General features: G+C 43.8%; 1 protein-coding gene across 10 annotated transcripts in view; it reads left to right on the forward strand.

Annotated features, from left to right (window-relative positions):
- The window catches only part of SULF2 (sulfatase 2), a 146,856-nt gene that overhangs the window by 54,612 nt on the left and 69,915 nt on the right, over window positions 1-22,329 (forward strand). For all 10 annotated transcript variants that reach the window (XM_049699709.1, XM_004272955.3, XM_049699710.1 and 7 more), the window contains one exon: window positions 911-1,150. In XM_049699709.1, the coding sequence (XP_049555666.1) occupies window positions 911-1,150 (240 nt within the window). The remainder of the gene's footprint in view (window positions 1-910; window positions 1,151-22,329) is intronic.

The following is a 22,329-nucleotide window of genomic DNA, read 5'->3' on the forward strand; positions in this document are numbered from 1 at the left end:
TGCCACGGAGCAACTAAGACCACGCACCACAACTACTGAGCCTGCACCCTAGAGCCCGTGAACCACAACTACTGAAGTCCACGCACCTAGACCCCGTGCTCAGCAACAAAGACAAGCCGCCACAATGAGAAGCCTGCACACTGCAACAGAGTAGCCCCCGCTCGCCACAGCTAGAGAAAGCCCGCGCACAGCAACAAAGAGCCTACGCAGCCAAAACGAAATACATAAATAAATCTATTTTTTAAAAAAAGAGCAATGAGAAGAGGTGCGACTGTACTGATGGGTCAGATCTGGGGGGGCGGGGAGATGGGAAGTGGGTTCCAAGCTGGAAGGACCATGTGGACAAAGGCGGCGACAGTGGGTTATGACATGCAGAGCATGTCAGCTGAGAAGTATTCAGAGAGAAGGTGGAGGGGGGAGGGGTTGCCAGGTTGACGTGATCGGATTTCATTAAGACGGAACAATTCTTGGGGAAGTTCCAGATGAAACAAAGTATAATCTTCTCTCTGTTTACATAGTGGTTGCTTTCCAAAAAAAAAGTCATATATTAATACCCTGCAAAAAAAAGATGTTCTGTTTATATGCAAGACAAGAGTTCTCTACTAGGCTCAGATAACTTATAAGCAGGTTTTTACCTACCCGCCCCCATGAATGTCTAGTGGAACTGGGGACCCAGGGTACTTCCTCATTGCACAGGACCATCCAATTGTGCATTGCTGGCCGCTGCCCAGAAACGCCAGGGGTGCCCCCCAATCTGTCCCTGGAGATTTCCAACATACACTCCCCTCCCCCGGGATGGGGGTGCTGCCCTGTTGAGGACCACTCAGAACCCATCTCTAATTGTTTGGTGCCCGACTGGGACGCACTCGTTGGAAAACTGGCCCACATGTCACTTCCGCTCTGGTTGCAGGTTCCATGCAGGTGATGAACAAGACACGGCGCATCATGGAGCAGGGCGGGGCGCACTTTATCAACGCCTTCGTGACCACGCCCATGTGCTGCCCCTCGCGCTCCTCCATCCTCACCGGGAAGTACGTCCACAACCACAACACCTACACCAACAATGAGAACTGCTCCTCGCCCTCCTGGCAGTCGCAGCACGAGAGCCGCACCTTTGCCGTGTACCTCAACAGCACGGGCTACCGGACAGGTGAGGGAGCCAGGCTGCCACGGGCGGGCACACGAGTGGGCTGGGAACCTCCGACGTGGTACCCGCTGTCCTGCCTCGGACCACTGTCTTTCCCACTGTGGTCCCTGTACTGCGAGGGGTCCCTGTAGTGCGTGAACAGCTTTCTTTTCATTTAAAAGTTGTGCATTGACTTCTAGATGTGTTCGAAAAATACAGATTTATTCGCCTACAGGAGTGATAGAAAGTGACCTTTCCAAAGGAATTTGAGTTAAAAAAAAAAAAAAAGTGAGTCTATTTAAAATATGAAATATACTACAGAGAGGCCTTGAAGTACTCGGGCAGGAGTATGAGTTCTCTGTGAATTGTGCTATTCAAGTCGTTGGGGGACTACTTCGTTAATTTGAGGCCATCATCAGCATGGAGCAAGCTTCCAGAAGAACATTGGGGCGGGGGATGGAGAGGAGTGTATGTGGGGCCTGTGGCCACTCTACAGACGGCAAGGGACTGTTCGTCTACACTTGATCGTCTACACCGCCCAAGGTGCTCCATCCCTCCTGCAGTTGGTGCCCGCAGTGTTGGTTGCATCCGGGGTGTAGAGCGAGCAAGGTGTCCTGTCTCTTTATCCTGCAGGAGGTACTTGCGTGCGTTCTGAAGAGTCACCTGCCAGGCTGGTTGCCTGAGGCCGAGGCACAATTACAGTCACTCATCTGCAGCACCGCTGCAGAATCCTCCAAACTCAATGAAACTTGCTCTAATTTAGAAAAATAAACGCTCCTCACCTTGGGTAAGGAGCCAAGGCAGTTGTGAAATCAGATACTGTGGCTTGAACGTTGTAACCCTGGGAAGTCGTGTTCAAGTGACAAGGGGCTTGTTTGGGTAGGAGTGACATGAGAGAAGGACGGATACCTCCCTGAGCTGGGTTCAGGGTACTGAAGCCGTCCTGGAAGCTGGGCAGCTGCCCCTCACATACACGGTGTGGCTGGCGTGGGCACATCGGGGTGAGGAGCACGCCGGTGAGGTGTGTCGTCTTGCAGACTGTTTCCACTGTCAGAATCACCCAGCGGGCGGGCCCCGCTGAGAGAACTGGGAAGGCCTCAGTCCTATACACATGACCCTGTTGGTTCCGGGATCTCTGCAGAAAGCCACATGGCTCAGAGTTTACCCCAGGCCACCACCCATCTGGTTGCAGAGACCGGGATATAGATGGAGGAAGCAGGACAGACCAGGGCACCTACTGAAAAGGGGCATCTGCCACTCAGGTCCAGGTAATTACAGCCATTCGTGCTCAGGGTTGCCAACCTTCAAATATTTCTAATCTGAATTCTTGGCCAAAATCTGATTTTAAAGCATGTTGGCAAAACTCAGTTTGTTTTGTTTTGTTTTTTTTAATACACAGTGTGGACCCACAGAGAAAACATGTCTGAGGGCTGTGAGACCCACTTTTAGAACCTCTAGCTGAAAGGTCTGTGTAGAAACCTTTAGCTTTGGATGCCAAAGGAACAGTAAGGACCCTAAAAGTGTACTCATCCACCCCCCACATTTGACAGCTAGGGCAGCTGCAGCCCAGAAAAGAGACTTGCTCATAGTCGTAAAAGCAGGTGCTTGTGGCGTCATCAAAATGGAAACCAAGAAGGTAGGACTTCAAAGGGAGTATGGATGTTGTTACATCCATCAAATTGAAAGGAAACCTATATCCTGTGATATCTTAGGGGCTCACGATAGGGGCCAAAGCCTGGTGTTTCAGAATCATGTAGCTGGCACTAGGGAAGGAGCCATCTCTCAGGATTTAACATTTCTTCAAAATTGATTTCCGCAAACTTTGTCCTTGAATTTAAACAAATCACCAAAAAGCGCTTTCCCCAAAGAATTGCTTTCATCCAACTATGCTTAACTGTTACACCCTCAGTGAAGACTGGGAGTGTAATGCCGAGTATAAATTGCCATATATAGGACATTTATGTTTTTTGTAAAACTGTCGCTGAGAGTTTTATCCGTTATGTTTAGAATGGCCCTCTCTGCAAGGAACTCTCTTCCAACCTGACATTGAGAACTCAGGACCCTGAAAATGTCTGTTTACTGTGATGAACTTACGTGCTCTTGTCATTAAAGAACAAGAGCTGTGTACCCTGTATACTTTCCCTTTTTGCCCTGGTAGTTAGGAAGCTCAGATTTGAGTTTTATTTCATTCTCTTTTATGGCTGAGTAACATTCCATTGTGTGTGTGTGTGTGTGTGTGTGTATATATATATACACACACACACCCCACATCTTCTTTATCTGTTCATCTGTCAATGGAAATTTGAGTTTTATATTAAGCCACTGCTTAAAGTGAAAACATGACCAGTTATGCTGGTCCTTGTAGGTTGATTGAGAAAAATAACAGAAAACTAGAATGAATTCAAAATCCCTTTTAGATTAACTTGATTTGTATGACTCACATTAGAATAATTAGACTCATATTAGAATAATAACTTTTTAGCTTCCCAGGGAACAATGGTCAACTGTTCTTACCAGGTCTTTGGACACATTCAACCCTGCATTCTCATGAGTGTCTAGGGCAACTGATTGAATTAGATTTAAGTTTTTTGGCTGTGTGTGAGAGACCCAAGACAGAAGTCATTTATTACTCTCTCAACTAAAAGTCTGTGCTGCTTTGATGGACCTGCCCATGAATCGATCAGAGACTCAACCATTTCCTTTTCTTTTTTTTTTTTTTCCTGAGGCATAAGTGACATATAACGTTATAGTAGTTTCAGATGTACGACATGATGAATCAATATTTGTATATATTGCAAAAAGATAACCACAATAATTCTAGTTAACATCTGTCATCATACATAGTTACAAAGGTCTGTGTGTGTGTGATGAGAATTTTTAAGATCTACTCTCTCAGCAACTTTCAAATATACAGCGTAATATTATTAACTGTAGTCACTATGCTGTACATTATAGCCCCATGACTTATTTATTTCATAACTGGAAGTTTGTACCTTTTGACCCTCTTCACTCATTTCACCCACCCGCTACCTCCCACCTCTGGCAGCCACCAATCTGTTCTGTGTATCTATGAGCTCGGCTTTGTTTTAGATTCCATATGTAAGTGATATCATATGGTAATTGTCTTTCTCTGTCTGACTTATTTCACTTAGCCTGATACCGTCAAGGTCCATCCATGTTGTTGCACATGGCAAGATTTCCTTCTTTTTCATGGCTGAATAGTATTCCAGTGTGTGTATACCTCATTTTCTTTATTCTTGCATCCACTGAGGACACTTAGGTTGTTTCCATATCTTGGCTATTGTAAATAATGCTGCAGTTAACATGGGGGTGCTGATATCTTTTCAAGTTAGTGTTTTCCTTTTCTTCAGATAGATACTCAGAGGTGGAATTGTGGGATCATACGGTAGTTTTATTTTTAATCTTTGAGGAACCTCCGTACTGTTTTCCATAATGGCTATACCAATTTACCTTCCCACCAACAGTGAACAAGGGTTTCCTTTTCTCTAAGTCTTTGCCAACATTGTTATTCTTTGCCTTTTTGATAATAGGCATTCTAACAGGTGTGAGGTGGTATCTCATTGTGGTTTTGTTTTTTTGGTTTTTTTGCGGCACGCGGGCTTCTCACTGTTGTGGCCTCTCCTGTTGCGGAGCACGGGCTCTGGATGCGCAGGCTCAGCAGCCATGGCTCACGGGCCCAGCCGCTCTGCGGCATATGGGATCTTCCCAGACCGGGGCATGAACCCGTGTCCCCTGCATCGGCAGGCGGACTCTCAACCACTGCACCACCAGGGAAGCCCTCATTGTGGTTTTGATTTGCATCTCCCTGATGATTAATGATGTGAAGCATCTTTTGATGTACCTGTTGACCATCTGTATATCTTCTTTGGAAAAATGCCTATGTAGATCTGTTGCCCATTTTTTAAATTGGATTGTTTGGTTTTTTTCTATTGAGTTGCATCAGTTTTTTGTATATTTTGGAAATTAATTCCTTATCAGATGTATGAGCTGCAAATATTTTCTCTCGTTCGGTAGGTTTTCTTTTCATTTTGTTGTGCACAGTGTTCCTTTACTGTGCAGAAGCTTTTTAGTCATTCCATTTATTTCCTTCTGCTTTTATTGCCTTTGTTTTTGGTGTCAAATCCAAAAAAAATCATTGCCAAGATCCATGTCAAATGATGATTTCAGGTCTTATGTTCAAGTCTTTAATCTGTTTTGAGTTAATCTTTGTCTGTGGTGTAAGATAGTGGTTCACTTTAATTCTTTGATGTGTGGCTGTCCAGTTTTCCCAGTTCCATTTATTAAAGAGACTGTCCTTTCCCCATCATACATTCTTAGCTCCTCTGTCATAAATTAATTGACCATATATGTGTGGGTTTATTTCTGGGCTCTCTATTCTGTTTCATTGATCTATGTCTGGTTTTATGCCAACACCATACTGTTTTGATTACTACTGCTTTGTAATACAGTTTGAAATCAGGGAACATGATGCCTCCAGCTTTGTTCTTCTTTCTCAAGATTGCTTTGGCTCTCTGAGGTCTTTTGTGGTTCCATACAAACTTTAGGACTGTTTTTTCTGTTTCTGTGAAAAATGCCGTTGGAAATTTAATAGGGATTGCACTGAATCTGTAGATTGTTTTGGATAGTACGGACATTTTAACAGTATTAATTCTTCCAGTCCATGAGCATGGAATACCTTTCCATTTATTTGTGTCTTCTTCTATTTCTTTCATTAGTTAATGTCTTATAGTTTTCAGTGTACAAGTCTTTCACTACCTTGGTTAGGTTTATTCCAGATATTTTATTCTTTTTGATGCAGTTGTACGTGGGACTGTTTTCTTAATTTATCTTCTTGATAGTTTGTTTTTAGTGTATAAAAACACAACAGATTTTTGTGTATTGATTTTGTATCCTGCAGCTTTACTGAATTAATTTATTAGTTCTAACAGTTTTTTGGTGGAGTCTTTAGGGTTTTTTATGTATAATGTCATGTCACCTGCAAATAGTTACAGTTTTACTTCTTCCTTTACGATTTGGATGCTTTTTCTTTCTTTTTCTTGCCTAATTGCTCTGGCTAGGACTTCCAATACTAGGTCAAATAAAAATGTTGAGAGTGGGCATCCTTGTCTTGTTCCTGATTTTAGAGGAAAAGTTTTCAGCTTATCACTTGAATAGGATGTTAGCTATGGGCTTGTCATGTATGGCGTTTATTATGTTGAGGTATGTTCCCTCTACAGTCACTTTTTTGAGAGTTTTCCTCATAAATGGATGTTGAATTTTGTCAGATGCTTTTTCTGCATCTGTTGAGATGATTTTTATCTTGCATTTTTTTTAATGTGCTGTATACATTGATTGATTGGGGGATGGTGAACCATCCTTGCATTCCTAGAATAAATCCCATCTGAACATGGTATATGATCCTTTTACTGTATTGTTGAATTCAGTTTGCCAATATTTTATTGAAGATTTTTGCATTCTGTGTTCATCAGAGATATTGGCCTATAATTTTCTTTACTTGTGGTGTCCTTGGCTGGTTTTGGTATCAGGGTAATGCTAACCTCCTAAGATGAGTATGGAGGTATTCCCTCCTGTTCTATTTTTTGGAAGAGTTTGGGAAGGATTGATATTAATTCTTCTTTGAATTTTTGGTAGAATTCACCTGTAAAGCTGTCTAGTACTGGACATTTGTATTTGGGGAAGTTTTTGGTTATTGATTCAGTCTTCTTTCTAGTAATTGGTCTGTTCATATTTTCTCTTTCTTCATCAGTCAGTGTTGGTAGGTTGTATGTTTTTAGGAATTTATCCATTTCTCTAGCTTGTCAAATTTATTGGCATATAATTGTTCGTAGTAGTCTCTTATGATCCTTTGTATTTCTGTGGTATCAGTTGTAACGTCTCCCTTTTTATTTCTGATTTTATTTATTTGAGTCCTCTCCCTTTTTTTCCTGGTTGAGTCTAGCTAAAGGTTTATCAATTTTGTTTATCTTTTCAAAGAACCAGTTTGTAGTTTCATTGATCTTTTCCATTGTCTTTTTAGTCTCTGTATTTCATTTATTTCTGCTCTGATCTCTATTATTTTTTTCCTTCTACTAACTTTGGGCTTTGTTCTTTTTCTGGTTCCTTGAAGTGTAATATTAGGTTATTTATTTGGGATTTTTCTTATTTCTTGATGTAGGCATTTGTCACAAGGAACTTCCCTCTTAGAACTTCTTTTGCTGCATCCCATATGTTTTGGTGTGTTGTATTTCCGTTTTCATTTGCCTCGAGGTTTTTTTTTTCTCTTTTGATTTCTTTGACCAGTTGGTTGTCCAGTAGCATGTCGTTAATCTCCACGTATTTGTGAATTTTCCAGTTTTCTTCTTGTAATTGATTTCTAGTTTCATACCATTGTAGTTGGAAAAGATGCTTGATATGATTTCAGTTTTCTTAAATTTATTAAGACTTGTTTTGTGGCCTAACATATGATCTCTCCTGGAGAATATTTCATGTGCACTTGTAAAGAATGTATATTGTGTTGCTTTTGGATGGAATGTTCTGTACATGTGTGCTAAGTCTATCTGATCAACGTATAGTTTAAGACCTATGTTTCCTTATTGATTTTCTGTCTGGATGATCTATCCATTGGTGAAAGTGGGATAATAAAGTCCCCTACTATTATTCTATTGCTGTCTATTTCTCCCTTTGGGTCTATTAGTATTTGCTTTATATGTTTAGGTGCTCTTAAATTGGTTAGAGACTCAACTGCTTTCTGTTTCTCCTTATTTCCCACTGATGAGAAACAAGTCACATGAGCACGCATGATTGCAGAGGAAACTAGGGAATGTAGTCTTTATTCTGGGTGGCCATTTGCCCAGCTCAAAATTCTATTACTATGGGAGAAGAAGACATGGATACTGAGGGAAGATTAAAGTCACAACCTCAATAATGGTTCTTAGTCCCTTTGTGTATGTGATACCCTTTTGAAGACAGGAGGTTAGCTGGAATGTGGAAGACTGGAACCAGAAAACTGTTCCTTAAGTGGACCAGCAGTTCATGTAAATAGTGCTTTTAATGTATTTAATTAGGTATTTTATCTTGAAAAAGTGAAACTACACAGTTTTAAAAATAACTTTATTCTGTGTTATATTCTAATAGTATTTAACAACGGTTAGGTTATAATTGTGTCGAATGGGGCTTCCCTGGTGGTGCAGTGGTTGAGAGTCCGCCTAACGATGCAGGGTGCCCCGGTCCGGGAAGATCCCACATGCCGCGGAGCGGCTGGGCCCGTGAGCCGTGGCCACTGGGCCTGTGCGTCTGGAGCCTGTGCTCCGCAACGGGAGAGGCCACAGCAGTGAGAGGCCTGCGTACCGCCAAAAAAAAAAAAAAAATTATGCCGAATGGATTGATTCTTTAATCAAATGAATTGATGAAGTGTCAGTTAAAGGCAGTGGAGGGGATAACTTGTTCAACAAATTTAAATGCTAGCACAATATGATATCCTTTACTTCACCTTCAGTTTTCACAGCAAAATCGTAAAGGGTCATTTTTGCAAACGTATTTGAGGATTCGATCAGTTTTCCCAAGGGCCTCTCTTAATCCTTTGACATCTGAATCTTCCCTGTGAAGTGCTGATTCCCTCATCATCATTTTCAGTGGTCTCTTCTTCAGTTATCTCATAGACCAGATTATTGTTTGTCAGTGGATTTGCACATGCTTTAAGCTGTCCTCCTGCATCACTTTAATTAATTTCACAAAACCTTGCATCTTTCATAAGATTTGCCATTTCATTTTGCCGTCATCTTGCTCTGTGCTTCCCCGTGTTTGCAGTAGAGATTGACAAAGGATGAAGTGAGAGGTGCTAAGTTTAAGCAGGATAAATATCAATTTGTTCATGGGTATTTCTGTGTGTTGGCTTCCTCTCACTTCAGGGACTCAGATCTCAAATATAAATACCCTTGAAAGTATAAATTGTATCCTACATTTTTACAAAATGTGCTTAGTGATCTTTCAGCAGACTTCAGCTGCCCTGACTTTGCTCCCTTATATACCCACGAGTTAAAGTTATATCATCCGTGGAATGAGATGCTTCCAGGTTTTTGCAAAGCAGTTGAGAGCAAGGACTCTGACTGGGTTCAAATCTGGGCTCCGCCACTTATTAGCTGAGTGAATTTGAACAAGTTATTTAACTTCCATGCCTTGGTTACTTCACCTAGGAATAATAATGTTACTTCGCTCGTAGGGTTTTCTGAGGATTAAATATGTTAGAACAGTGATACCTAGTAAGCACTTAAGAAACATTAGCAATGATAGACACAGCACTGCACAACCTACCCCAGACCAGCATTCAGATGAATGTCACAACAGGTAGCATCACGTGATGAAAATAAGTTTATACCCACGGATCAAAAGGTGGCAGCATGTGCTCAGCCTCTCTGGTGATTAGTGAAATGCAGATTCAGCCCACAGTGCACTATCACCTCTCGCCCATCCCCACAGCAATATTCAGAGGTCCTGTCACACCAAATGATGGTGAGGATGTGAGGAAACAGGAAGACCAGCAGTGGGAATGCGCATTAGCACCTCTGCTTTGAAGAGCAATTTGGAAGTTTCTGGCAAAGCTGAAAACATTCATCTCTTTCCATTCAGCGATTCTCTGGCTCTGCACCCCTCAGTTCTGAGGAGGTGATATGTAGTCCTGCTTAAGCAAGGAGAGGGTATTTCTTGGTGATGCTCGTGGCTGGTAGATAACCTTCAGATCCAATTGACAGAAACCCCAGTTCCCAAGTGGTTTTGACAAGAGATTGAATTCTTTGCTCCCTCAACCAAAAAGATACAGGCGAGCTTTATACAGAGACACATTCTGTGGTTTGACAGTGTCACGATTTTATCATAAGGCCTGAGGTCTCTAGAGGATGACCGGCACTGGGACGGGCCCCATGCCTCTTCCTTTGTATGGTACCTTAGCATTCAGCAGGGTTTTTTCCCAGAATGCCCAAGTGGTGAGAGTCTTTCTGGCTGGACTAGCTTGAGTCACGTGCCAACCCCTGAACCAATCACCACGGAGAGCAGACGGTATGTGCCAATTAGCTTAGCCCACGTCACCTGTTCCTGGAGCAGCTGGGGGAGTCATTTTCCCCCAGCACCTGGGTTCCCAAATAGAAATTAAGAGCTGTTGGAAAGGATAAAGGAGAAACACATACTACAGTGACGTTCACAAATTTCCACTACCTTGCCGTGGGCAAAGCAACCACCACCAAAGGGGGAAAGAAAATACACCTCTTCCGGCCCTTCCTGATGAATTGGACAGGAGTACCCATTTTCTTCTCGTTAGGATACTGCTTTCTCGTTCCACGTTGCCGTCAGAGTCTGGCAGTTCAGAAGCTGTTTCCCCACCTAGCTCCTGCCATCTGGTGCAGACTTTTGTAAAGATGTGAGCACTGGGGGTGAGCCTCCTGCCTTTCCCTCATCGTGTTCTAGCATGCACCATGGGAGGAGGGGAGGAAGCCCCTCATTACAGGCCCCAGGTGTGCCAGGGCTCCCAGTTACAGCTGTTTTGAAACCAGGCCCTGAGCACCCCAGTTATTTTCACTCTTCTCCTCATACAAAGCTGGGGAGGGGAGGTCAGCTGAGGACCTAGACTACTTAGCTGTCAACGTTGGGCAGCCACCCTTACTTGGAGGGGGGGACCTCTGTGCCATGACACCTCCTGTGGCAGGATGCCTGGGGCGTTGGTGGAGGCTGGGGCATCTCCTTGATGTAGGAGGATGGAAAGGAATCTGCTTGGCATTTGGGCATCCCTGACAAAGATTTGCTGCTGGCGTGTAAAGGGGTGCGCGCGCGTGTGTGTGTGTTTGCGCGCGTGTGTGTGATTTATTTTTTCCCCAAAGCGGTTTTAAGACCACAAAGACGTTAGAGCTGGTGTTCTTCTATGAAGTAATCCTCACCCCTCCCTCTTTCCACCACTCGGTTTTGATCTGCTTTTAGCCTCTTGCCCTGAAACCCACACACCAGCCTCCAGCTGCCTCAACATCTGCCTTTGGATCTCTCCCTGGCATTTCGAACCTGGCATGTCCAAACTGACTTCCTGACCCTGTCCCTCCCCCTCCCAGGCACCTCTCACAGTCTTCCCCTTGGCAGTTCCAGTGTCCCAGCTGCTCAGACCGAAACCTTAGTGTTATTCTTGTGTTTTTTTTCTCCCTTTCACACTCTACATTCAATCCATCAGCAAACCCCATCAACTCTCCCTTCAAAATACACCAGAACCCTCTCTGGTGCCACCATGCTTATCTAAACCTCCATCATCTCTCGCCTGGGCTGCCCCAACTTTCTTGTCTCGGGCCTCCCTACCTCCGCCCTCACCCCGCTAGGGTCTGTTCTCACCACAGCAGCCAGAAGGATGCTGTCAACCTACGTCAGATCCCGTTTCTCCTCTGCCCACAGCCCTCCTAAGACTCCCCCCTCACTCAGGGTAGAGGCTCCCACAGTCACCTCAGGGTCCTAATGATCTGCCCCCCTGTCCCTCCCCTCTTGACCACCTCACCTCTTGTCCTCCACCTTAGTCACTCCCCTCCTTCCTGTTCCTCAAACCATCCATTCCTCAGACCTTTGTTCAAATACCACCTCCTCAGGGAAGCCCTCCTTGACTATCCATCCGAAGGAGGCTTCCCTTCCCCCTTTTTCCCCTCACCCTGCTTTTTTAAGTCAGAGCCCTTGTTGCCACATAACATATATTTGAATGTTGTCTGTCCAACTTCCCGTGTTAAGTTACGTCTCCTGCCCCCTCTGGTTCTCCCTGCCCTGGTTCCTGCTTCATCCGCCTCCCTGGCCCTTTCACCGCTGATGATACACTTCGCCACGTGTCTTGTTGGTTGTCTCCCTTCTAACATGTCAGCTCCATGGAAGCAGAGATATGTGGTCTGTCCTCCCAGTATCCCTGTGCTGGAAGGGCGCCTGCCCCGTAGTAGCTGCTCATTGAATGGTTGCAGGATGAGCGGATGTATCTGTATTCTGTCCAGAACTGGCAGCGCCCCCGACCCTCCCCCATCTCGCCTGTGCTCCTTTCTCCTCTCCCGTTTCTCTCCTCCCCGCCCCCAGTCCCGCCGCCTCAGCCTCTCCTCCTCTTTCTCCTTGGCCCTTCTGCCTGCACAGAGGAGAAAGGACTTAGACTCTTCCTGGGACGATGCCTCCGGGCCCCCGTGCAGCTGTCCCGCGTGTACAATGGCAGCCTTCTCTCTGCTTGGCCTTTCTCCTGGTTTTGCTCCCCACCCTCTTCCTCTCCCCTGAGTGTACACACAGCTCCCTTCTTCCCTCCGTCCAGCTGCCCCCCTCCACCGCCCTGCCCACCCCCTCTCCAGCCTGTGGTGGGACACTAGAGCGTCTGCAGTTGCCCCAGGAAGTAGGGGGCTTTTCCTCTCCTGACACCACGACCCCGCCTTCCCCACCATGAAAGTCAGGCTTGGTGGTGGTGTAGCAGCCCCTTCCAGGGCCCAGGGCATCCTTAGGGGGTACACATTTGTCCCTTCCACGTACACATTCAAGCTACATTTCTTTAAACTCCAGTGTAATAGTCACTCCCTTCCTCCAAGACCTTCAAGCTTCAAAACAAGTAAAACGTTGGTGCAGGAGCCCAGAGAATTAGGCTCTGCGTCTAACTTCTCTGTTATCTTGAGCAGAGACCTGCCCCCTCTGGGCCTCAGTTTCCCCATCAGTGCAGTGGAGTCGCACCGTCTAAGTGTAAATTGCCCGATGCCTCTTTGCTATGATTTTATCCTCAGGGTCATGGGACCAGTGCCCACGATCTTGGGAGGAGAGCCACCCGGGGGCTACAAGAGGAAAGAGGAAACAGGTGGTCATGCTTCTCCTCGACTTTTCAAAAACTGGGTGTGAGGCTAATGGGACAAGATTTATACGCTTTCGAGCACCCTCTGTCCTAGCCCATTAGCTGGTATATTCCTTTCCTATGGCTGCTGTAACAAAAGTGCCACAAACTGGGTGGCTTAAAATAAGAGAAATGTATCCTCTCAGTTCTGAAGGGCAGGAGCCCAAGAGCAAGTGTCAGCAGGGCCGTGCCCTTTCCCAAGGCTCCCTGGGAGAATCCTTCCTTGCCTCTCCCAGCTTCCAGTGGGTACCCGCAAGCGCTGGCGCTCCTTGGCCTGTAGCTGCATTACTCCCATCTCTGCCACCGTGTTCACACGGCCACCTCCCTGTGTGTCCTCTCTTCACATGGCCTTCTCCTCCCTGCGTGTCTGCCTCCAAATTTCCCTCTTCTCTAAGGACACCAGTCACCAGATGAGAGCCCACCCTAATCCAGTATGACCTCATCTTAACTTGATTACATCTACAAAGACCCTATTTCCAAATAAAGTCACCTTCACAAGTACTCGGGGTTAGAACTCGAACGTATATTTTGGGGGCCACGATCCAACCCACACCAGCTGGGTTCTTTCCCACACACCACTTTATTTAATCCTCAGTGATGTGTTAACCTCCATTTAGGCTGCAGGGGTGCTCAGAAACCAGGTGTCTCCCCGTCGCCACCGGGGCTGTGGGCCTAAGTGCGGGGCAGTGTGGCCGCCCAGCCGGTCAGCTCCATGCTTTGCTTTTGCTCACGGAGGTCATTCAAATGACCTTAGAAGTCGCATAGCACAGGGAGATCAGCTCGGTGCTTTGTGACCGCCTGGAGGGGTGGGATAGGGAGGGTGGGAGGGAAGGAGACGCAAGAGGGAAGAGATATGGGAACATATGTATATGTATAACTGATTCACTTTGTTATAAAGCAGAAACTAGCACACCATTGTAAAGCAATTGTACTCCAATAAAGATGCAAAAAAAAATGAAGTCAAAATAGAAGTGAGAGGAAGGACGACTCTGGTGGGTGAATACATAACCCTGTCCACCTAGAGCCTCAAGAGGCTATGAGGGAGTTTTCAGGGTAAGTGTGACCTTTTGCAGGCCCTTCCCCAGCGCAAACTGCGATTCCCCTGAACATCCTAGAAGGGTTTAGACTAGAGCCCAATATGGTAGCCACTAGCCACCGGGAGCTACTTAACTTTCAATTAATTAAAAATAAATCAGACTTTAAATTCCATTTCTCAGTCGCACTAGCCACGTTTCAAGTGCCCCCATAGGCACACGTAGGTGCCAGGTGGGATGGTGCAGATATAGAGTGTTTCCATCACTGCAAAGTGTTCTATTTATTTGGACGGCCTTGGAATAGTGTAATTCAAGCAAAATCTTTTTGGAAAGGGGCACAAACCTTTGGGAATATGATCATTGCAACAACAATACTAAAAAACAAAAAAAATGCTGTTGTTATTATGCAGCGTTTACCATGCCCAGACCTTGTGGCAGGTGCTTTACATAATTCATTCTACTGAATCCTCGCACAAGCCTTTGAAGTAGCCGTGCCCCCTCCTATTCCCGTAGTGCCCCCTCGGGTCCCGAGCCCGGGGATCCAGTTCCTGTACCTGCCTCTCTAAGCCTTCCCAGGCCATCCTATGGCTGTGTCATGGGTCAGGGTCAGGACCAGGGGCAGCCACAAAGGAGCCCTCCATCCTGGGGCCTATGGGCCCCACCTGTCCGTAGACAGGTTCTTGTTCTCTGAGCACCCGGCAAATCCCATGCTTTGGGCAGCAGGTCGCTTCCAGCACACAGGTCCAGCCCTTTCACAGTGCATCTGTGGTTTTGTGGCAGGGGTCAGAGTAGAAGGAGAGAGGGCTTTCAGCAGAGGAGGGGAGCTGGGCACCGCAGGCGTCAGCCCTCCCAGCACCAAGGAGAGGTCTGCTCGCTGCCGTGTCTGTGTGAACCCTTTCTACCCAGGAAAGACAAACTCTAAGGCATCAGGGGGCCGGGGCGGGGAAGGGGGCAGCATTGTACAGCCCACCAGGTGTGCCCATTAGACGACGAACGGGCCCAGAGTTCCCAGATCTTCTGATTTTGTCGGAAGTGTGATATCCAGATTTTGATTGAAATTGCCCAGATTTTTAATGCGGATTATTTGCTCTACTTTCTAAAAAAAAAAATCAATAAAAGCACCAGGCAGGTCCAAAGCAAACATAATTGTGGGATGGATTTGGCCCACAGGCCACCATGTTTGCAAACTCCTTTCTAACCTGTTAAGAGAGCACACCTCCCCCTAAGGCTTAACATCTATGAAGGCATTTCCGGTGGTTATAAAAGTTGAGGGGTGCTACTGGGGGCAGGGACCGGGGACCTTTGTGCCCTGCTCTGCACAGGAAAGCCCCACACAGCCCCCAAATTGTCTTGCATTCCACGTGGCTTCTGAGTCTTCTACCAGATCGTTATGAGTGGATTATTTGATGTTTATTGTTATCTGAGCCTTGACCATAAGTCCATTTTATATACAAAAACTGAAGGGGCTTTTGCACTCTTTTAATACACTCTGAATTTTCCAGGAACATAAGGATAAGTAGATGGAGGGTCTATTGTACTTGAATGCAGAACTTTTCCCAGAGTTATTCCCTGTTGCTGACAATCTCCTCACTGATGGCAGGGCCACCTGAAGCATCCGACATACAGCCACGCCCACTCTGTGTTTGTTCGACATACAGCCACGCCCACCCTGTGTTTGTAGCCGTCACACTGCCCGAGAATCTAAGCGCACGCATCCGACTGCTCCATCCTGTCTCCCTGATGGGTGTGTTTGAAAGTTCACGCTGAAATTTTTCGTTATTATAAATTGCCTTCCTTTTTTTTTTCTTGTAGATTGCAGTTAGAGCATTATATTGATTTTTTGGAAATGATGTGCATACGTAGCTTTCATTACCTATAAGTTTCCCTGCAGGAAAATAAAGGAGCATTACAAAATATTTGTCACAGAAATGGGGCATCAGTCTAATGGCGATGAGAACAGCTCTTTGAAGGATCAGCTTAGTGTCACATTCCTCCGAGGTAATAATTAAATATCCGTTGATTGATGGTCTTCCCGGGCCTTGTTCTAAGGGTCTCTGGTGGATTTTCTCCCCTTCCTTTGTCCCATCCTTCAGGACAAAACCTTACCTTCTTTTTTTTTTTTTTTTTAATTGAAGTATAGCTGATTAACAATGTTGTGTTAATTTCTTCTGTACAGCAGAGTGACTCAGTTATACATATATGTTTTTCACATTATTTTCCATTATGGTTTTTTTTGTGAATTTTATTTTATTTATTTTTTTTATACAGTAGGTTCTTATTAGTTATCCATTTTATACATATTAGTGTATACATGTCAATCCCAATCTCCCAATTCATCCCGCCACCACCACCACCCCCTGCACCACTTTCCCCCCTTGGTGTCCATACGTTTGTTCTCTACATCTGTGTCTCAATTTCTGCCCTGCAAACCGGTTCATCTGTACCATTTTTATAGGTTCCACATATATGCGGTAATAGATATTTGTTTTCCTCTTTCTGACTTACTTCACTCTGTATGACAGTCTCTAGATCCATCCACATCATTACAAATGACCCAATTTGGTTCCTTTTTATGGCTGAGTAATATTCCATTGTATATATGTACCACATCTTTATCCATTCATCTGTCGATGGGCATTTAGGTTGCTTCCATGTCCTGGCTATCGTAAATAGAGCTGAAGTGAATATTTTGGTACATGACTCTTTTTGAATTTTGGTTTTCTCAGGGTATATGCCCAGTAGTGGGATTCCAGGGTCATATGGTAGTTCTGTTTTTAGTTTTTTAAGGAACCTCCATACTGTTCTCCATAGTGGCTGTATCAATTTACATTCCCACCAACAGTGCAAGAAGGTTCCCTTTTCTCCACACCCTCTCCAGCATTTACTGTTTGTAGATTTTTTAATGATGGCCATTCTGACCGGTGTGAGATGATATCTCATTGTAGTTTTGATTTGCATTTCTCTAAAGATTAATGATGTTGAGCATTCTTTCATGTGTTTGTTGGCAGTCTGTATATCTTCTTTGGAGGAATGTCTATTTAGGTCTTCTGCCCATTTTTGGATTGGGTTGTTTGTTTTTTTGTTATTGAGCTGCATGAGCTGCTTGTAAATTTTGGAGATTAATCCTTTGTCAGTTGCTTCATTTGCAAATATTTTCTCCCATTCTGAGGGTTGTCTTTTGGTCTTGTTTATGGTTTCCTTTGCTGTGCAAAAGCTTTGAAGTTTCATTAGGTCCCATTTGTTTATTTTTGTTTTTATTTCCATTTCTCTAGGAGGTGGGTCAGAAAGGATCTTGCTGTGATTTATGTCATAGAGTGTTCTGCCTATGTTTTCCTCTAAGAGTTTGATGGTTTCTGGCCTTACATTCAGGTCTTTAATCCATTTTGAGCTTATTTTTGTGTATGGTGTTAGGAAGTGATCTAATCTCATACTTTTACATGGAGCTGTCCTGTTTTCCCAGCACCACTTATTGAAGAGGGTGTCCTTTCTCCACTGTACATTCCTGCCACCTTTATCAAAGATAAGGTGTCCATATGTGCGTGGGTGTATCTCTGGGCTTTCTATCCTGTTCCATTGATCTATCTTTCTGTTTTTGTGCCAGTTCCATACTGTCTTGATTACTGTAGCTTTGTAGTATAGTCTGAAGTCAGGGAGCCTGATTCCTCCAGCTCCGTATTTCGTTCTCAAGATTGCTTTGGCTATTCGGGGTCTTTTGTGTTTCCATACAAATTGTGAAATATTTTGTTCTAGTTCTGTGAAAAATGCCAGTGGTAGTTTGATAGGGATTGCATTGAATCTATAGATTGCTTTGGGTAGTAGAGTCATTTTCACAATGGATTCTTCCAATCCATGAACATGGTATATCTCTCCATCCATTTGTATCATCTTTAATTTCTTTCATCAGTGTCTTATAATTTTCTGCATACAGGTCTTTTGTCTCCTTAGGTAGGTTTATTCCTAGTTATTTTATTCTTTTTGTTGCAATGGTAAATGGGAGTGTTTTCTTGATTTCACTTTCAGATTTTTCATCATTAGTGTATAGGAATGCCAGAGATGTCTGTGCATTAATTTTGTATCCTGCTACTTTACCAAATTCATTGATTAGCTCTAGTAGTTTTCTGGTAGCATCTTTAGGATTCTCTATGTATAGTATCATGTCATCTGCAAACAGCGACAGCTTTACTTCTTCTTTTCCAATTTGGATTCCTGTTATTTCCTTTTCTTCTCTGATTGCTGTGGCTAAAACTTCCAAAACTAGGTGGAATAAGAGTGGTGAGAGTGGGCACCCTTGTCTTTTTCCTGATCTTAGTGGAAATGGTTTCAGTTTTTCACCATTGAGGATGATGTTGGCTGTGGGCTTGTCATATATGGCCTTTATTATGTTGAGGAAAGTTCCCTCTGTGCCTGCTTTCTGCAGGGTTTTTATCATAAATGGGTGTTGAGTTTTGTCAAAAGCTTTCTCTGCATCTATTGAGATGATCATATGGTTTTTCTCCTTCATTTTGTTAATATGGTTTATCACATTGATAGATTTGCATATATTGAAGAATCCTTGCATTCCTGGGATAAACCCCACTTGATCATGGTGTATGATCCTTTTAATGTGCTGTTGGATTCTGTTTGCTAGTATTTTGTTGAGGATTTTTGCATCTATGTTCCTCAGTGATATTGGCCTGTAGTTTTCTTTCTTTGTGACATCTTTGTCTGGTTTTGGTATCAGAGTGATGGTGGCCTTGTAGAATGAGTTTGGGAGCATTCCTCCTTCTGCTATATTTTGGAAGAGTTTGAGAAGGATAGGTGTTAGCTCTTCTCTAAATGTTTGATAGATTTCGCCTGTGAAGCCATCTGTTCCTGGGCTTTTGTTTGTTGGAAGATTTTTAATCACAGTTTCAATTTCAGTGCTTGTGATTGGTCTGTTCATATTTTCTATTTCTTCCTGGTTCAGTCTCGGAAGGTTGTGCATTTCTAGGAATTTGTCCATTTCTTCCAGGTTGTCCATTTTATTGACATATAGTTGCTAGTAGTGATCTCTCATGATCCTTTGTATTTCTGCAGTGTCAGTTGTTACTTCTCCTTTTTCATTTCTAATTCTATTGATTTGAGTCTTCTCCCTTTTTTTCTTGGTAAGTCTGGCTAATGGTGTATCAATTTTGTTTATCTTCTCCAAGAACCAGCTTTTAGTTTTATTGATCTTTGCTATTGTTTCCTTCATTTCTTTTTCATTTATTTCTGATCTGATCTTTATGATTTCTTTCCTTCTGCTAACTTTGGGAGTTTTTTGTTTTTCTTTCTCTAATCGCTTTAGGTGTAAGGTTAGGTTGTTTATTTGAGATGTTTCTTGTTTCTTAAGGTAGGATTGTATTGCTATTAACTTCCCTCTTAGAACTGCTTTTGCTGCATCCCATAGGTTTTGGGTCGTCATGTTTTCATTGTCATTTGTTTCTAGGTATTTTTTGATTTCCTCTTTGATTTCTTCAGTGATCTCTTGGTTATTAAGTAGTGTGTTGTTTAGCCTCCATGTGTTTGTATTTTTTACAGATTTTTTCCTGTAATTGATATCTAGTCTCATAGCATTGTGGTCAGAAAAGATACCTGATACGATTTCAGTTTTCTTAAAGTTACCAAGGCTTGATTTGTGACCCAAGATATGATCTATCCTGGAGAATGTTCCATGAGCGCTTGAGAAGAATGTGTATTCTGTTGTTTTTGGATGGAATGTCCTATAAATATCACTCACGTCCATCTTGTTTAATGTATCACTTAAAGCTTGTGTTTCCTTATTTATTTTCATTTTGGATGATCTGTCCATTGGTGAAAGTGGGGTGTTAAAGTTCCCTACTATGATTGTGTTACTGTCGATTTCTGCTTTTATGGCTGTTAGTATTTGCCTTATGTATTGAGGTGCTCCTATGTTGGGTGCATAAATATTTACAATTGTTATGTCTTCTTCTTGGATTGATCCCTTGATCATTATGTAGTGTCCTTCTTTGTCTCTTGTAATAGTCTTTGTTTTAAAGTCTATTTTGTCTGATATGAGAATTGCTACTCTAGCTTTCTTCTGAGTTCCATTTGCATGGAATATCTTTTTCCATCCCCTCACTTTCAGTCTGTATGTGTCTCTAGGTCTGAAGTGGGTCTCTTGTGGACAGCATATATACGGGTCTTGTTTTTGTATCCATTCAGCCAATCTGTATATTTTGGTTGGAGTATTTAATCCATTTACATTTAAGGTAAGTATCGATGTGTATGTTCCTATTACCATTTTCTTAATTGTTTTGGGTTTGTTACTGTAGGTCTTTTCCTTCTCTTGTGTTTCCTGCCTAGAGAAGTTCCTTTAGCATTTGTTGTAAAGCTGGTTTGGTGGTGCTGAATTCTCTTAGCTTTTGCTTGTCTGTAAAGGTTTTAATTTCTCCGTCAAATCTGAATGAGATCCTTGCTGGGTAGAGTAATCTTGGTTGTAGGTTTTTCTCCTTCATCACTTTAAATATGTCTTGCCACTCCCTTCTGGCTTGCAGTTTCTGCTGAAAGATCAGCTGTTAACCTTATGGGGATTCCCTTGTGTGTTATTTGTTGTTTTTCCCTTGCTGCTTTTAATATTTTTTCTTTGTATTTAATTTTTGTTAGTTTGATTAATATGTGTCTTGGCATGTTTCTCCTTGGATTTATCCTGTATGGGACTCTCTGTGCTTCCTGGACTTGTGTGGCTATTTCCTTTCCCATGTTAGGGAAGTTTTCGACTATAATCTCTTCAAATATTTTCTTGCATCCTTTCTCCCTCTCTTCTCCTTCTGGGACCCCTGTAATGCGAATGTTGTTACGTTTAATGTTGTCCCAGAGATCTCTTAGGCTGTCTTCATTTCTTTTCATTCTTTTTATTCTGTTCCGCAGCAGTGAATTCCACCATTCTATCTTCCAGGTCACTTATCCGTTCTTCTGCCTCAGTTATTCTGCTATTGATTCCTTCTAGTGTATTTTTCATTTCAGTTATTGTGTTGTTCATCTCTGTTTGTTTGTTCTTTAATTCTTCTAGGTCTTTGTTAAACATTTCTTGCATCTTCTCGGCCTTTGCCTCCATTCTTTTTCTGAGGTCCTGGATCATTTTCACTGTCATTATTCTGAATTCTTTTTCTGGAACGTTTCCTATCTCCACTTCATTTAGTTGCTTTTCTGGGGTTTTTTCTTGTTCCTTCATCTGGTACATAGCCCTCTGCCTTTTCATCTTGTCTATCTTTCTGTGAATGTGGTTTTTGTTCCACAGGCCGCAGGATTGTAGTTCTTCTTGCTTCTGCTGTCTGCCCTCTGGTGGATGAGGCTATCTAAGAGGCTTGTGCAAGTTTCCTCATGGGAGGGACTGGTGGTGGGTAGAGCTGGATGTTGCTCTGGTGGGCAGAGCTCAGTAAAACTTTAATCTGCTTGTCTGCTGATGGGTGGGGCTGGGTCCCCTCCCTGTTGGTTGTTTGGCCTGAGGTGACCCAATACTGGAGCCTGCCCGGGCTCTTCGGTGGGGCTAATGGCGGACTCTGGGAGGGCTCATGCCAGGGAGTACTTCCCAGATCTTCTGCTGCCAGTGTCCTTGTCCTCACGGTGAGACACAGCCACCTCCTGCCTCTGCAGGAGACCCTCCAACACTAGCAGGTAGGTCTGGTTCAGTCTCCTATGGGGTCACTGCTCCTTCCCCTGGGTCCTGACGCACACACTACTTTGTGTGTGCCCTCCAAGAGTGGAGTCTCTGTTTCCCCCAGTCGTGTTGAAGTCCTGCAATCAAATCCCACTAGCCTTCAAAGTCTGATTCTCTAGGAATTCCTCCTCCCGTTTTCAGACCCCCAGGTTGGGAAGCCTGACGTGGGGCTCAGAACCTTCACTCCAGTGGGTGGACTTCTGTGGTATAATTGTTCTCCAATCTGTGAGTCACCCACCCAGCGGTTATGGGATTTGATTTTATTGTGATTGTGCCCCTCCTACCATCTCACTGTGGCTTCTCCTTTGTCTTTGGATGTGGGGTATCTTTTTTGGTGAGTTCCAGCATCTTCCTGTCGATGATTGTTCAGCAGTTAGTTGTGATTCCAGTCCTCTCACAAGAGGGAGTGAGAGCACGTCCTTCTACTCCGCCATCTTCTGCTTATCTCCATTATGGTTTATCACAAGATACTGAATATAGTTCCCTATGCTCTACAGCGGGACCTTATTGTGTATCCATCCTATGTATAATAGTTTGCCTCTGCTAATCCCAAACTCCCACTCCTTCCCTCCCCTACCCCCCAACCCTTGGCAACCACAAGTCTGTTCTCTATATCTGTGAGTCTGTTTTTGTT

This window comes from Orcinus orca, chromosome 16, assembly GCF_937001465.1.
Source record: "Orcinus orca chromosome 16, mOrcOrc1.1, whole genome shotgun sequence".
Classification (NCBI taxonomy): Eukaryota; Metazoa; Chordata; class Mammalia; order Artiodactyla; family Delphinidae; genus Orcinus; species Orcinus orca.